The sequence below is a fragment of the Colius striatus genome, chromosome 1, assembly GCF_028858725.1.
Source record: "Colius striatus isolate bColStr4 chromosome 1, bColStr4.1.hap1, whole genome shotgun sequence".
Classification (NCBI taxonomy): Eukaryota; Metazoa; Chordata; class Aves; order Coliiformes; family Coliidae; genus Colius; species Colius striatus.
Genome location: NC_084759.1, coordinates 172,926,084 through 172,942,212, shown reverse-complemented (window position 1 = coordinate 172,942,212; position 16,129 = coordinate 172,926,084). Strand labels below are relative to the sequence as shown.

At 36.6% G+C, this 16,129-nt stretch overlaps 1 protein-coding gene across 1 annotated transcript in view; it reads right to left on the bottom strand.

The window, feature by feature from the left end:
- Positions 1 to 384: 384 nt before the first annotated feature.
- Positions 385 to 16,129, bottom strand: part of TAFA2 (TAFA chemokine like family member 2) — a 53,313-nt gene continuing 37,568 nt past the window's right edge. Inside the window, exons 4-6 of the mRNA XM_062017677.1 lie at positions 10,462 to 10,610; positions 9,490 to 9,673; positions 385 to 396 (exon numbers count right to left, since the gene is read on the bottom strand). Coding sequence (XP_061873661.1) covers positions 385 to 396; positions 9,490 to 9,673; positions 10,462 to 10,610 — 345 coding nt within the window. The remainder of the gene's footprint in view (positions 397 to 9,489; positions 9,674 to 10,461; positions 10,611 to 16,129) is intronic.

Here is a 16,129-nt window from a genome sequence, read left to right as displayed (position 1 = left end):
AGGAACCAATGCATTTTAGAGGTTGACTTCATCAAGACGAAAAGCCACCGGTCTGATATGGAGAATCCGAAAGATTGCTGCTTTTCTGCACCTTTTGAATACGTTGTGATTACAGCTGCAAATTCCTCAGCAAGTGCAATTTTACAAGTGTACACAGTTCAATCAGTTGAAATCTTTCAGATACTGAAGTTCAAAATAACTTTCCAGTAGTTTTGATCTCAAGGCTGTTGCTGATTACAAGCCAGGTTCTCATTGAAACAATTGATTCTGAAGGATACACCCCAGGAGTATAAAATTTCGCTTCAAGGATCACCTGGAGAAATGAAATTCCTGTGTGTTGTATTTAATGTTATCAGCCTTGAGACTGACTTGATTTGTCTTTAGCTATCGGGTTACCTGTAAAGAAAAAGAAAATCAGCAAATCAAAACTATACACAGAGAATCTACTTCCAAAGTACTGGAAACTGAGACTGTAATATAAGATCTCTGCACAGTAAAGCTCTTTCAAATGTCTTTAAATAAGTGAATAATTCCCAATGGTATTAGGTGGGATTACTCCCCAACTTAAATTGTGTGTTTAAGTGCTTTGCTGGAATTGGACCTGACACAGTGAAATTGAAGTGTGACCATGCTCAAAAATATAATAAAAAAACCTTAAGGTCAGAAATTACCAATCCACAAATGTCAAAAGCATTGGTTTCAAGGAAAATTTCAGTATTCTGTTCATCCTTTTCAATATTAGAACTCTTGTAGGGTAACAACTATGTTTTTAAAATGTTAGCTATCGAGTATAACAGTGATTGTATTGTCACTGAGATGTATTCTTCTGTTCTTTGCATGCTACTTTAAAATGCAATCATAGAATTATAGGACTGCTTAGGCTGAAAAAGGCAATGCCCTGTTAAGTGCTAAATGGATCTCAGCAAGCAAGAATCATTTAGTGGAGAAAGGACAAAAATCATGCTTACATAAACAAAAGAGAGATATATACTTTTATTCAAAGGTATAAAATAACTACCACTTGGAGTGGTTTCACCCAGCCTCCCATGAAACAAGAGTGGAACAGAAGGACCATAGAGAAAGACTGGGAGACAAAGCATTTCACAATAATTGGACTTTCCCTGTGTCCGATTTGAATTTTAAACATTAAAAGAAATAAAAAAACCCCATCATATCAAGGAAACATGAGGCTGAGGAATACTTCTGCTGTGTCAGTGGATACAATTAATGATCATGTAACATTTTAATAAAATTGTGTCAGAGGACAACATCCCAACTCTTGAGGAAAAACTGATTGGAATGGTCACAATAATACTTTATGACATCAAGGGACATATGCCTTTCATTTTGATCACAGAGCATGGTCGTGCTCCTTAATGATGAAACATTCTTTTGCCCTCAGCAAAGCTGTTTGCATACAGCTCTCATCAGCTCTGCAGAGCACAAATATAGAACAGAATATTAAGAGAACTGTTCAAGGAGTTCATTACTTTGATTTGCCTTCTTCACCAAGTTGTTTCTAGAAACCACATTTAGGAAAGCAATAACAAAATTGTGCTCTGTGATTTTTATGATACATGGGTCTCTTTATTACAATGCTTTTATTTTGTCCTTCTTACTCTCAGAAACAGCCTCATGCGGCCCTTTCTATTGTGGAAGATTGCCTGAAAAAATAATGAAGAATTAATTTAAAAGTCAGACAATATTTTTTTAAGCCCTGCATCAGAACTCAAAAGGCTGAAACGGCATCTTGTTATTTATTCTTTAGTTTACTGTAACAAGTTGGAATTCTACTCAGGGATCCAAGTGCCACTGAGATACATAATGTAAAGTACACATCTGATCCTATCTGCACATATCGTTATCTCTATCTATAAAACTGTGATCAATGAACTGATGCAAAACACATTGAACACAGATCAAAAGATGTGAGAGTCTCAAAGCAGTAAGAGGACGGTTTCCTGAGAGGTTCAACTGGAGAGGCAGTCACTGGAACTCAGATGAATTCTCTATTCTGCCTACATACTCAAAAACTAGATCTTTGCTATTAAACAGAGAGGATGCCAGTTGACTTTTGAGAGATCAAGTTGACTATGATCCAGCAATGTACCATTGCTAACAGTATCTGGACTGCTTTGGCAAATTATTGTCAGTAGATCAAGGGAGGTGATACTTCACCTCTGCTCAGTACTTGAGAAATTACACCAAAGGACCACTAAGGCAAATAAGGGGCTGGAATATCTTCCTATGAGGAAAGGCTGAGAGAGCTGGGACTGTTCAGCTTGCAGAAGGGAAAACTCAGGGCCAGGGTCCTATCAATATGTACAAATACCTGAAGGGAGGGTGCAAAGACAGAGACAGGCTCTTTTCAAGTAGTCTCTAGTGACAGGAGAAGAGGCAAGGAGCACAAACTGGAACATAGCAGGTTCCTTCTAAAGAAACACTTTTTTACTCTGAAGGTGACTGAGCACTGGCACAGGTTGTTCAAGGAGGTTGTGGAATCTCCTTCTTTGAAGATATTAAAAAGCCACCCAGCCCTGGGCAACTGACTCTAAGTTGCTCTGCTTGACCAGAGAGGTTGGACTTTCAGAGCTCCCTTCCAGCTTCAACCATTCTGTGACTTATCCTTTCTATTACATCCAGCTCTGCCAATCCATGGACTAAGACAATAAGCTGTAGCTAGCAAAAAGAGGACTTTCATACATACATGACTGCTCAGTTACACAGCTGTTTGAAAGTGCAAATGTGTTCTCTTCAGTCACAAAGAAACTTGGTAAAATCATAATTTGTAGGCCTGTCTGTTCCCCCACCTCTAGCTCTAAAACTGTGTTGTTAAAAGATATCCATACAAAAGCAAATACACTGCTACATAGAATAAATAGGTGATATTAAGAAGGAAAAAAAAAAAAATCAATCATTCAAATCTATGCTGTATAACAGGTGGCTAATCACATACAAAGGTCATTTTGTCTATACAGACTGTACAGGAAGTCAAGCTGCATATTCCTAGGTTTTTTTATTTCATGATGGGAGTTTTTAGCTGCTTTCCCTTGACAGAATTTTTATTATTATGCCTGCCTATTTTTTTTTCCTTTTCTTTTTTTCTGTATGACTTCCAAGTCATATAATCCTACTCTGAGTAACATGCATAGTTGTCCACATTTGCCTCTATGTACAAAGGTAATACTTGCTGTGTGCAAGCACAGACCACATATTAACATTAATGGAAGTTATGTACCCAAGTACATTAGAGAGAATAGACCTCTCAGATGCTAAAGGCAGTTTCATAAAGCAATGAAATTTTAGCTAATATCTAGTGATAGCTTTCCAAGAAATGCTTAATTTTGGATATACTAAAAGCTATTTGTTTTGAGTGGCTGGGAAACAAGGTATTCTACCAAAGGTCTTTATAGGAATAGGTGGACTGATAGCAGTAATTTTTAAAATCTTTAAAATCCTAAGAGAACTGTAACACACTGAATGGGTGCAAGTGAAGTCTAATCATTTTTTCAGTTAATAATTAATATGTATGGAAAATTAACTTTGCTGCTGTTTAATAATACAAATGGGGAAAAAAAAAAGTACATAAAACCTTTAGCATCCTAGGTGCTGATTTGAATTAATTTGTTCATTCTTGGAACATAATTGCTCCCTTTATGCTAATATATTTTTTCACATGGTTGTTATAAATACAATGCATTAGACTCTCTTCACTTTCTTGTACTGCATGTGCAATTAAAGTACAATTACTCTGCAGTTGCAGACTTTTTAATTTAAATTAGCGAGTGGCTGCTGTAAATTGACTGAAAATGTATGTGAACTCATTTGTGTCATTCTAAAACAACAATATATAACTAAATGCAACTGAAGTTTTCCACATTTCTTCTGCTCGCTAAATGTTCAGAACTGATTCAGTCTCGGGCTAGAAAATTTTTGCCAGGGTAATCCAAAATGGACCAGAAATGAAAAGACCTCAAAGTCAGCTCATTAGAAAAGCTATCAGTTCCAGAGATTTGCTGGACAGCTCTCATTGCAGTGCTGTTGAGAATGGGTGAAAAATGTCCTCTCTGGTGAAATCTCCATAGCTAACGAATGCAGCTGATACCATCTACTCCCTGAGGACAGATTCCCATTAGGACAGATACTTTTACTTCTGCCTTAGAAGATGAAGAGAGAAAAATTAAGGCTACAGGATGTAAAGAATGGCTGAGTGAATATTTCCTGAACAGTAAGGCACTTTTCCTTACTCTCATGAAGCTAAGTGTCAATAGGGATATCATGTTATAGGATCACAATTACATATAGTACAAATCTGTTTCTTCAGAGACACAAATGTATCACTAATTGTTTGCTAAGTACGGAATAGTTTATACATTATTATTTAATAATGTTAGAAGAAAATAAATAACATACAGTGTATTGAAAGAAATGTGCTTGAACATTTCACAACACAGCTTTGAATATTACTATTTTTTTGACTAGCAGCTCTTTCAATTTTTTTCTATGTTTATCACAAGCCATATATAAAATCCATAATAAAAACAGACTCTTGAATTTGCAAAGTCAAGCACTTAAAAGTTAGCAACTTGCCTATCTACAGGTGTCCTTGCAACTCCAGTTCTAACTTTTCCATCATGCACAGTAAACAACATAATTCAGTTGGGAGGAGTGTTGGAGGGAAGCCTATTGCAATATTGTCAGGTCTATGTATCAATGTAAATGCAGAAAGGGACAAATTTTTAAGCCAGTGTTTCCTCTCTCCATAGATGACTCAGCAGTATGATGGTTGTTCTGTTCCACTAAAGAATATAAATAAACACAAGAAACAAAAAGAACTTAATACTGGAATTTTTCACAATTCCATCAACTATATAGGATTATGTGTGTGGTCATAGACTGAGTGTTGTCTGACACATCAGCCAGAGAAAGGAATTTTTTTGGTTTTTTTAAAGGAGCAATTAATAGCTCACCTATTAATGGTGAGCTAAGTGAAATTTTGTGAGACAAAGAAAAAACACCTTGGCATCTTTAGCATTCTGTATAATATTAAAGGTTTGTGGGAAACAAAAATGGTGTGGGGATTCTAGTAAAAACAAAAAGTCTCAAAAATATATTTAATGACCAACATGAGTTAAGCTAAATAAAAGGAATACCATAAGAATTCCTGAAATATATACTTGAAGAAAGAGGCTTGAGAAATCGCTTGAAGAAATATTTAGCTATTGATTGTCCTCCAAGACATAGAGACAAGACAAAGATCTCATACCAAGACAGTCCTTACTTATATGCAACATATTTCCATCCATTTTGTGTCCTTATTTCTATATTCTTTCTTATACTCTATGTAAACAGACCATTAAAAAATAATGCAATTTGGTTATCCTTTACCAAGCCTTTCCTAACAATGAATAGACTTGAAGAGGGCTGTGTCAGTCATATTTTTCCATGACAGAAGTAATTCTGTTTTGTTAGTGAAAACCTAATATGAATATTATAATACAGAAACAGAAGGGCCCACACAACCAGAAACAAACCTTTGCCAATGCGTTTTTTTCCATTTATGCCCTTCGCAAATGAGGTTGAGGTTGGAAATGAATCTTTTGAACAGATGGAAGCACAGTATTTCTTGGAACTTGAAAATCCATGCAGCCTATTCGCCACGCACTATTATTCATAAATGGCTTATGAAAGCAAGTGACAGTTTGCATTGACACTTGTGCATGTTTATTCATGGAAACAGTTCCATTTTTAAGCTTGGAAAATGCCTCTGATCTAATACTACTACCTTGTACCAGTGATATTCAAAAGTACTTTGCAAACATTAATGAAGGACAGGCTCATATTTTCCTCACAGATGGCCAAAAAGGCCTATTAAGGACCTCTTTGCAATAGGGCTATATGCATGTGCACTTAACATTATACAGGTACGGATCTGTGTGTTTATGTGAAAACACTACATTTATGGGGTTACAAAGAACCATTTCAAAAGTCTGAGAAATGTTGCAGCATTTCAAAGGTATGCTTGAGAAAGGAACTGCAGTAGAGAACTTTGAGTTACGAAATAGGCTCTTGTTTCAGTATCCCAAATCACTATTTGGTTTCGGCTTATGACAAAAGGAAAAATTTGAGTGATTTGTGAGCAGTTTGGAAAACAGATATTTAATGATAACTGTATGGATTCATTGATCTTCAGAGAAGGTTACCTGTTGATAGATATTTTATCAAGTCTTCAAAAGTTTCATTCCTGCTCATAAAACTGGTCCTTTGGCCAAACTTTTGATATCAAGACTCAAGAGCTTTAAAATTTTCTCTTGACTTTATTTTAGCCACCATAGTATGAAGAATGTTAGTTTAAACATGTTCCCAAGTCTGTAATGGAGCAATATAGAATTCTAGACCCTTGAGACTGTCCTTTGGCAAATATCTCTAGTTCATTTTATTAATTAAACAGAACATTACCCAGTACACTTAAAAGGCTCAGAAGTTTCCCATGTCTTTGATAACCACCAGACTCTAAAACTTTTAATTCTTTCATACTTTTATTGCACTGTGACTAGTTGGAATTATATTTGTGGTAATTCCTGTGCTCAGGACCTTCCATTAGAAAGAAACAGACATGTTGAAAACTCATTTCTGAGGTACAACCTTGCATTTCTTTTCTTCACACTGCTCTTTATGATTTCAGAGTAGATTTTTGGCTTTAAAGACCTAGGCAATCAGTGTTAAAAACTGTGATTAAAACTCAAAGACTTTGGAAACTTGTCACATTTAAATTGAGCTTTTCACTGTCTTCAAAAAACCTTAAAGTTAGGACTAGAGAAACAGGTAAAGTTATTTAGAAGCTGGCATAAGTTCCTGAAAAGGGCAGAGTTCTTCATCTTATGCCCAATTTTAAGATTAAACAGAAATCATCTAGCATACCTTAGGAATATAGTGGAAATATTCTTTTCCCAACTTTTTCTGAGCTTTGAGTAATCTAGAATGGGATGCTGAGCTCTCAACTACAAAGGAACACATAACTGAATGTATTAAGACATACTTCCTTTCTAAGTGCTGATCTCTTCTCCAGAGCATCTGTTGCTATCCCATCACAGTGACTTGCCTAAGTTCATTAGCCGGGTGTACCTTTGCAAGGAGAGTGAGTAAAGAAGGACATATTAATGTTCCCAGAAGCATCTGACTGACAAACTGAGGCTGCTTAGGAGTGCAATGCAGTATCTCCAACCACCCACCTGAAGCTCTGTCCAATTAAATAAGCCATGATTCCTAGACATCTACAGCAAACTAAGCAACTACAATGAGAAGTAAGGTACAATAATTCCTGTTAATACTGTGTAAACCTGTTTTTGTACACACCTGCTGCTCTGTGAGTAATAAACCAGGGCTGGAACACATTTTCTGGAGTGGTTTGGCTCTTTGCTCCTCAACGAACGTTCTGGCCCTTCCTTAGAATCCGACCAAGACTAGGATTCATCACAAACTAGTGCTCCAACGTGGAGCCAGAATATTTTATGTGTGTGGAAAAATCAAAAATTGTCATCAGGCACAGCAGAAACCTCCTTTCTCTACTTCTCCATTCGGACTTGAGGATTTTTACACGTTTGCCTAAGAAACAAACACATGTCAAGTACTACACTGTTATGGAATTAGTTACAGAAAACAAAACTGGGATAGATGGAATTTTCTTTAACTTACAAGGAAAAATTTAAAAATTACATGAAAAAACATATTCAGAATCAGAGTAACTTCTCTTAGCAAAAGAACATCACCTGGAGAATACCCCCAAGCAATAATAGTAAATCCAAAGAAAAAGGTTTAAACATATTAAAAATCAAACTCAGTGATTTGTCACCAAAAAGCAATAGAGGCTGATACATAGCACACATTTTTGCAAGTATTTCAGCAATCTTTAACTATGACTTTGAAAATGAGTCCATGGATAGACCTGTAGTACAGAAAAGAGCCATGAAGTCAGAATATAATTACCTCTAAGTAAAATATTTGAGTGTGTTCTTCTCATACATGTTTAAAGTAAAGAAAACAGACAAACAAATAAACCCCCCCGAAAGTTTAAAGTTTGAAAAATGAGAACACTCTGAGGACAACTCTACTTACAGTCATTTCTATGGTTCGTAGGTTACAAGAAACACCATAAAATAAGAGGCAACATATTTCAAAAGACAATATTAAATTCAAACAGCTAGTTCCTTATCTAGATCTCTGAGGTAGGTTTCCGACCTGCTGATAATGATTGCTTCCAAAAAAGGTTGCACAGCATCTCAAAAAATTACCTAAATTTCTTTAAATAATGCTTACTAAGAGATTATTATTTTCCTCTTTTTTTTTTCTTTAGGATCTTGAAATTAAATGACATTCTGCGGATCATTATAAAAAAAATACAAGATTAAAGTCAGAATTTTCTTAACTTGTTGCTTTAAAAAAATCTCTACGCATTTAAATACTATGAAATAAATTAATATGGCTCTCTATTCATATTTCATTAAATTTGATAGTTTACAAAATAAACTTAATTGATACAATGCACTGGGACAATTATCATAGTCTGTATCTGATGAAGACATATGAGTTATGTCAAGGTTAAATCTAACTCATTCGTGTTTGGAATGTATTTCAGTATTATTCTCTTCCAAAAGGTAATGGCACTACAATGCATATACCTAAACTTTCTCAACATTTCTGTAACTCAGGAGAAAAAATGAGTTTATGGTAGAATTGTTTAAACTTTCTAAATGTTTTCATTTATGACAGAGTTTTATATTTAAAACAGACTGAAACATAAATCTTATTCTACTTTCTGTAACAGATAATAACTGTAGTAATTCAGACAAGGATATATCCTCTTGAGGTTTCTGTGGTGATCACAACTTCATAGTGGGACTGCAGCATGGCGGCATAAAAGACTGTAAAACAATTAATTAAATAAATGTAATTTTCTTCTCTTTTACACCATTTATTCCACCTAGTCATCTCAAGTGGGAGATAAAAACAACCTCATTTTTTTACAGATGAGGAAATTGAAGCATAATAAGAGTCATGCTATTCTTCCAAGTGTGAGAAAGCAAAGGGAGAAGAAAGGGTGGGAACAGAGTCCTTTAGCCTTTGGCTTTATCTGTCCTCACCTAAAGAAAAGCCTACTTTTTTCTTGATTGGAAAGGAAAACCTCTAAAAATCCATTTCCTGTTTTTAATAGTCTAAAAATGAAAAAGCAAAAACAAAGCTAAAAACCCCTCAGTTTTAAAACTAGGTTGAGGTTTAAAATTTTCATATTTTTATATATTTGTCCAGGATTGGGTAACAATGAACTAAAAGTTGCCTCCCACCAAAAAATCGGATTGTCTAAATTCATCATGTTTGATATCTTTTTCTTCTTCAGATGTTTATAGTGTGTTATTTTTTTCTGAGACTTTGAATGGAGAGCAACAAGCCATTTGGATGAGATCAAAATGGAAATGTAAATTATCTCCTTACCTGTGATTTTATCTTCTCTATGAGAGTACCTGCTGCTCTGTTATTTGCAGTACTGATGTGTTTTCTGCCTTTGCCCCAACCTTCAGAGATTCCTCTCGTGATTTTTTCCCACTTGCTTACCAGCTTCCACTGCTGGCATTTTGAGGTAGTGCACTCACATTTGGCTCCAGGAATACTGCCACAGCTGAGGGAATATAAGACAACTAAAAAACAAGTTAGAAAACAGCACAGCAATATCCAAGAAGGAAAAAAAAAAATAAATAATCAGTCATCAACTTGAAACCCTTCTATCATTTTCTTCTCTCTGTTCATTTAGAATCTTCACATGAAGAAAAGACTCTCCCCTGCCTGGAGAAAATTTAGCCAAAGTAGTGGGTGCTGACAGAGTAGTGGGTACCCAATCAGAGAATATAAAATTATTTTAAGGGAATCTAATTTTAAATTTCTCTACTATGAGTACCCATCACACCATCACTCTAATACAGATAAGAAAAAGAAGAAATGTTGGGAGGACTTCAGAAAAAAAACCTGTTAGCCTGTGTCAAGTATTAACAGAAGCAGAAAAAGGAAGACTCAAGGGCTTTTCACCTAAAAGCTGTCATAGATGAAAAATTAGAAGGATTTCTCATTGCCTGAGAAAAAAATATATCTGCTTCACTAAGAAGTAGTCAAGATTATGGTCACTGATTCCCAACTAACACTTGTAGTCATCTTGGTCAAACAAGAAAAAGAAGGGAAAAGTCAAACTAGTGTTGACAATTTAATAAGTAAATACATGAAACACAAAGCAGAAAGCATATCCACCATCCATTCTTGAAGTTGTGTGTAGATGACAAAATTTCGTTGTCATTCGCTTGCATTTTTTACATGTAATGCTCTCAAGTTCCTGTGACATTCTTGGAAGAAGACAGCATAACACACTGGTATTAATTCCAGAACACGACAGCTTTGATGCCTTTCCCTGGCATTCACCTTGAACTCATGATAAACTGATGCACATTACTAGCACCATGCCCAAACTGATTAGAAATGTCTTCCTGCTTGAGTATTATGGAGATTTCCGACTGAAAGCTCCAAATTCCTATAACTTCTCTGTAGTCGGGATCATCTTGATACTGGTTCTGAACTTTACAGAAAGATGTATCTTTACACAGAAATGATGTACCTTGTCAAAGGAAAAAATGAACTCTAGAAATTTAACTAAGAACCATGCTTTGGTACCCAATTTAATCTGTCTTTCTTAAAGAAGCTGGCCAATTGTCTTCATACCTGTATCTTCTTATTATCTTCTGATTAGTATGTGATCCAAGAAAAGGTAAGTGAGAATGAATTGGAGTAGCTAATCACAGTTGGACTTGAGTATTCTAAAATCTCGAGTAATGGAAAGGGAAGACCAAAAAACTATGAAGAGGTTGTTGCCTGAAATATTCAGGGACCTAAGTAACAAATGTGTGCTTTAAGGTCAAGAAATAAAGGACTCTGGTAGTTTCTTCAACTCCCCTCTAAAAAGAAAATGACTTTGCAATTAATCAGCTTCAAATTTTCCAAGTTGCATTTCATGAAAACATCTCCTGTTCCTTTTTGGTACTTTGAAAATGTTAAACAATAATTATGAACAACTGGAAAGAGAATGATGCTTTGAAGATGAAAAAAATTGCTACCTCTCATTTCCCAAGGTCACTTTGAAAAGATGACAAAGAGGCCGGACAGAGATCTCAGAATTCTGGAATAACAACTACTTAGATTCTTCATTCCCTTTACCTGAATTGGTAACTGTAAAAGCAGACATTAAGTCCTTTGGTCTTCCTTTGGGAGGGACATGTTTCTGAGTCACAAACCTTGAATTCAAGACGAAGGAACAAGCAATTTCTCTGGCTGGCATTAGTGAGATATTTTCTGACATTCTTGACCCTGAAGAGGCAAAGCTGTTTTGGACCTCTTAAAATATGCAACTCCATTAAAATTCTTAAATCTTCTATTACTACTGAGTTTGTAGATACAAGCTAATTAGGCACAATCCATTGTTTCCTTGAGATCATATTCATCTTCATAACTGGAGCCATGCTTGTGTTCACTTCTGGTTTTAGAGAACTTGTCTGGTTTTAGAACACATTGTCGTCTACAGGTCACATCACACAAACAAGTCACGGTGAACTCAATGTTTTGCGGCTTCACCAGAATCTCCAAATCAGAGCTCTATGACATTTCCCACTGCAGATATGGAACCAGATGAATGATAGCCAGGACAGTAAGATCTGAGAAGAAATCATCTGTGTATGTTAATAATGCAGTAGAGGAAAATTCAAAGGCCATTCTATGGACCATATAAAATCCTGGGAGCCTTTTTTCCATACACCAGTAGTGTCCTTCCTGAGATGAAACTTCTGCTCACCAAGATGGAAGAAAGGGAAAACTTACAAGCTATGAAAAAATGAGCAATTGTGAAATTCCTATGACAACAAATTTTATGTTGGTTGTCTTCTTTTTCAAAATTTAGTCCTAGCCATCAATTTTCCACTTACTCTTGACTGAAATACATTTTTTCTTCATTTTGAACATTTCTCTGTTAGGGCAGGACTATCTTCATTATTCTTATGGAGAAGTAAGTAAGATTTGTAGCCATGCTCACTTTTGCTCTGCAGGGGAGTAATATCTGAGTAATCTGACTGCAGATGGTTTGAGAGTTGTTCACTGCTTCCACGGTGGCATTGTATAAAGCTCTGTATGATTGCCTTTCTCCGCTTGGTATTGATTATTATCTATTTCCTTCTTTATTAGAAAGCAGAAAAGCAGAGCTGCAACAGGGCAATACTTCTGAGATTTTCTATAAACAGTCCTGATGAGTAGGGAAATACCTCAAGAAAACTATGGGATTTGGGAGAACTGAAAGTAATACCTTTTGGACAGTTGGGGGCCACTTTTCCACTGCCTCATATCATGTCTGCAATTAAGTAGTGATACACCATTTGTGAAGCCCATATCAAATACCTATGGGAAGAGGCAAGAGTTCTGCCTGGAGCTTATTAGGTAGTAGATACTGTGAGGTTTCAGAACACTCCAGTCTCTCTGTCCTGGTTTAGGCCCATCAGGGAACAAAAGACCACGATTAGCCTCAAGTACCAAAGATCTGAGAATTGCCAAAGGGCAGGGAGGTCTTAATTGCCACTTATGGTCCAGGACAAAACAGACCAGAAAGAAAACAGAAAATAATTTAATCCAACACCAACTAAAGCAAAACCATAATACCCTAAAACATAACCAACACAAAACAACACAAAATGGCACAACGATGAAGAGTACAACCAGCCCTTTAAGATTACCTTCTCCCCACTCCTCCCCTCTTCCTGGGCTCAGAGCCCTGATCCTGGTGTCTTTATCTCCTTCCATGCTGAACAGCTTAGAGGGGCAGGAAATGGAGGTTTCAGTCAGTCTATTCTCAATGGTTTCTATCGTTTGCCTTTCCTCAGGGCAGGCAGGCTCTGCACCAGTCCTCCCTGCTCCTCCACAGTGTACCTCATACGTGCGTTCATCCCAAAGGCTGCAGCTCCTCTCTGCCTCTCATGTGGGGCTGCTCTGCAGCACACAGGCTCTCCAGCATGGCCTGCGCCATGGCCACCTCCTCACACAGTCTCTTGCCCATCCAGGCACATTCACCCAGAGGTGCTGGTGGCTCTCAGTCCTGCCATTGCCCTCCATGGGTTGCAGGGGTACAGCCTGCATTCTCACCACGGCTTGCAGTGGGGTCTCTGGTCTCCTCCTTGCTTCCTCCTTCTCTGATTGTGGGGTCTGCGTGGTCGTCTCCATCTTGTACCACTCTTACACCTCCTCCCAGGCACTTCAAATTCCCATCCTTAAATAGTGATCACAGAGGCGCCAGATTGGCCCAGCCAGGCCAGAGGTGGGTCTGAATCGAGGAGCCAGGGGCAAGTCCGAGAACTCTTTACTGGGTCTTCACTGCAACCCCTTCCCCTTGTTACCAAGCAAAAGCTGCTCCTTGCTAAACCATGACACCCTCTGAGCTGAAATGCATCATTTCTGACCTGCAGAAATGATCCAAAGAAGCCCTTAAAGACTGAGACATGGAAGAAGCACTAGTTTAAGAGCACACAAGCATGACTCATGATAGTGACATTTAAATATCATCTTCCTATATAGTAACTTCTGAGGTAGTAGAAGCTGACAAAGAAACTGACAGAACAGAGTTGCGAATAAAAATGTAAACTTCTTTGATTTTGATGTCAGGACTTTTCCATATCATGGAGAAGTGGAGAAAGCCTGTGATTTACACACAGACTTCAGAACTCTTTCTTATTTTCCATCACAGAGGCAGAAAATTGTTCTTCAGACATGAGGCCAATATCTCAAACATGCCAGCAAAGAACAAACTGGGGGTGGGGAATAAAAGGAAAAAGAAATCACAAGTTGAATCTTTTGGGACAAAGGCAGAAAATCTCCTGGCTGGACTGATGAAGTCGAGGATTCCTACTTGGAAGAAAGTAATGCTTGCAAATCCCACTTATTAGTTAACTAATGGCATGCAACTGAAATCTATTTGCATTTTTCTTTAAATATTTCAGAAATATTTTCCTTTCATTTCAGAGTATTCTGACAATTTTCAGGTTTTGCAGAAGCTAAAATGATGCCTTATAATAGATGTGAGCTGCAGTCTTACCTTAGGAAAAACTATTCCCTCATAAAAATGTATAAACCACAGCACATATTACTAACATTCCATGAGTGTGATCAATGGATTGCAAAAGATGTCATTTCTCATGATTTGTACAATGTGTCTACTCACAAAAAAAAAAAATTAGAGAAACCCTTCTGAATAGCTAGAGACAAAACTCAGTGTATTCACAAAGAGATGCAGCAAGGGACTTAAAAAAAAAGAAAAAAAATTGAAAACCTTCCAGGCAAAAGCTGCTAATAATAAAAAATACTCTTTGGTTTTTAGGAATTCTTTTCTTTCAAGTAACACATTAACTCATTTCCAAAAGGGAAATGAATGTTGCTTTTAACCCATTCTCTCTTTCGATGTTCTTTACTTTCAGTTGTTAATACTAGCACCCATAGGACCCAAAGCCAGAACAGAACTAAACAAAATTTGAGACTGTCTTGCAGTTTAAATATTGGGCTTATGTTCACATATCCAACAAGTTTTACTGATCTTCCAGTCTATGACTTTGCTTATAACATTTCACAACACAACAATTCATCCTTTAATCCTTTTCACTGTAACTTCTGTTTTGTGGGTATTTTTAAGTACATTTGCTTTGGGCAAAGGACTATGACTTGTCTAGATTTCTGTGACAATTGAACATCATCAAGCTGTAGGCCTGAACTCAAGTCAAATCCAGACTTGCAAAAGGAATATTTTCATAGGATGGAACTAGGCATACTAACTTCACCTTAAAGCAGCAAATTTGGGATATAGCAGCTCTTATAATGAAAATTAGTGAACTGCATACTGAATATTGATGGTTTCTTGTAACATGTGTTGGCTGGAATGCTAACTATTTCCATCAAAACATCTAAGTGTCTCAATAGATTAGTGTTTAGGTGTCTTACAAAAAACACAGGCCTTCAATATGAAAGAACTGTGATGCTAGATCAAAACAATCATAGACTCACAGAATCATAGAATGGTAATTACTAATACAAAGAGCTAGCTTGACCTCAGAAAATATAACCCTATTTCCATTACCACCTTGTTTGCCCCCTGAAACTTGTATGTATTTTTAGGAAATTGTATACATACTGCTTATTGATATTTTAATGATGAATTAGATACAGTGGATCTCTGAGTTAGCAATGAGAAACATGCTGAGAAGGCTGCAAATTTCTCCTAGAGATTGATTAGCCAAAGGCATAGAAAGAGATACCATAGCAACAAAGAGGCTGTCACAAGTGCAATCACTCTTTTCCATGGGTAATATTTTGCCACAATCTGTGCACTTACTTATATTATAATCACATCTTTTTTATGAACCAAAAGGTATTGCTAGACACTGTATATATGTGCATTATTCCTATAAATCTTCATCTAAAATTAAGGTAGAAGACGAGGAGCCTATAGACAAAGATTTTGAAGTGAGACGGAGGAACAGAGTAGTTTTGCAATGAGGTTGTTTCTTAATTTAGTCATACAGTCCCTTAAATAATATTAGGAAAAGCACTTCCTGTCATTATTTACTACTGACACATGGCACATCATTGATTTATCCTGTAAGTATGTCGTGCTTGACATTGGTTAAAGCAAAAGGCAAATTGTTTCATATGATGGAAGGTACTAGCAGTTTTGCACTTAAAAAATGTAACGTGAGAAACACATTGCCTTTTTAGCAGTGACTTACCAGAACTACCATATATCCAACCTATCAGAAACATCCTAGAATAACCTATACACAATATTTACATGATGAATTTCTGCTTTTTCTAATTACATTCCATTACTACTCCGTCTTTGAAAAGTCTGGAGAAGCAACAGGAACATCTCAGGTAAGGCTACCACAATGGCATTGTTTCTTTTCAACTTTGGCAGAAAAAATAGTTATGTCTGTTCCACGTTTTTCCCCTCTGTTGCCACTTGAAGAGCCTTTGCATCTGTTGCTCATGCAGAGGAGCACAGATTAAGAACTAA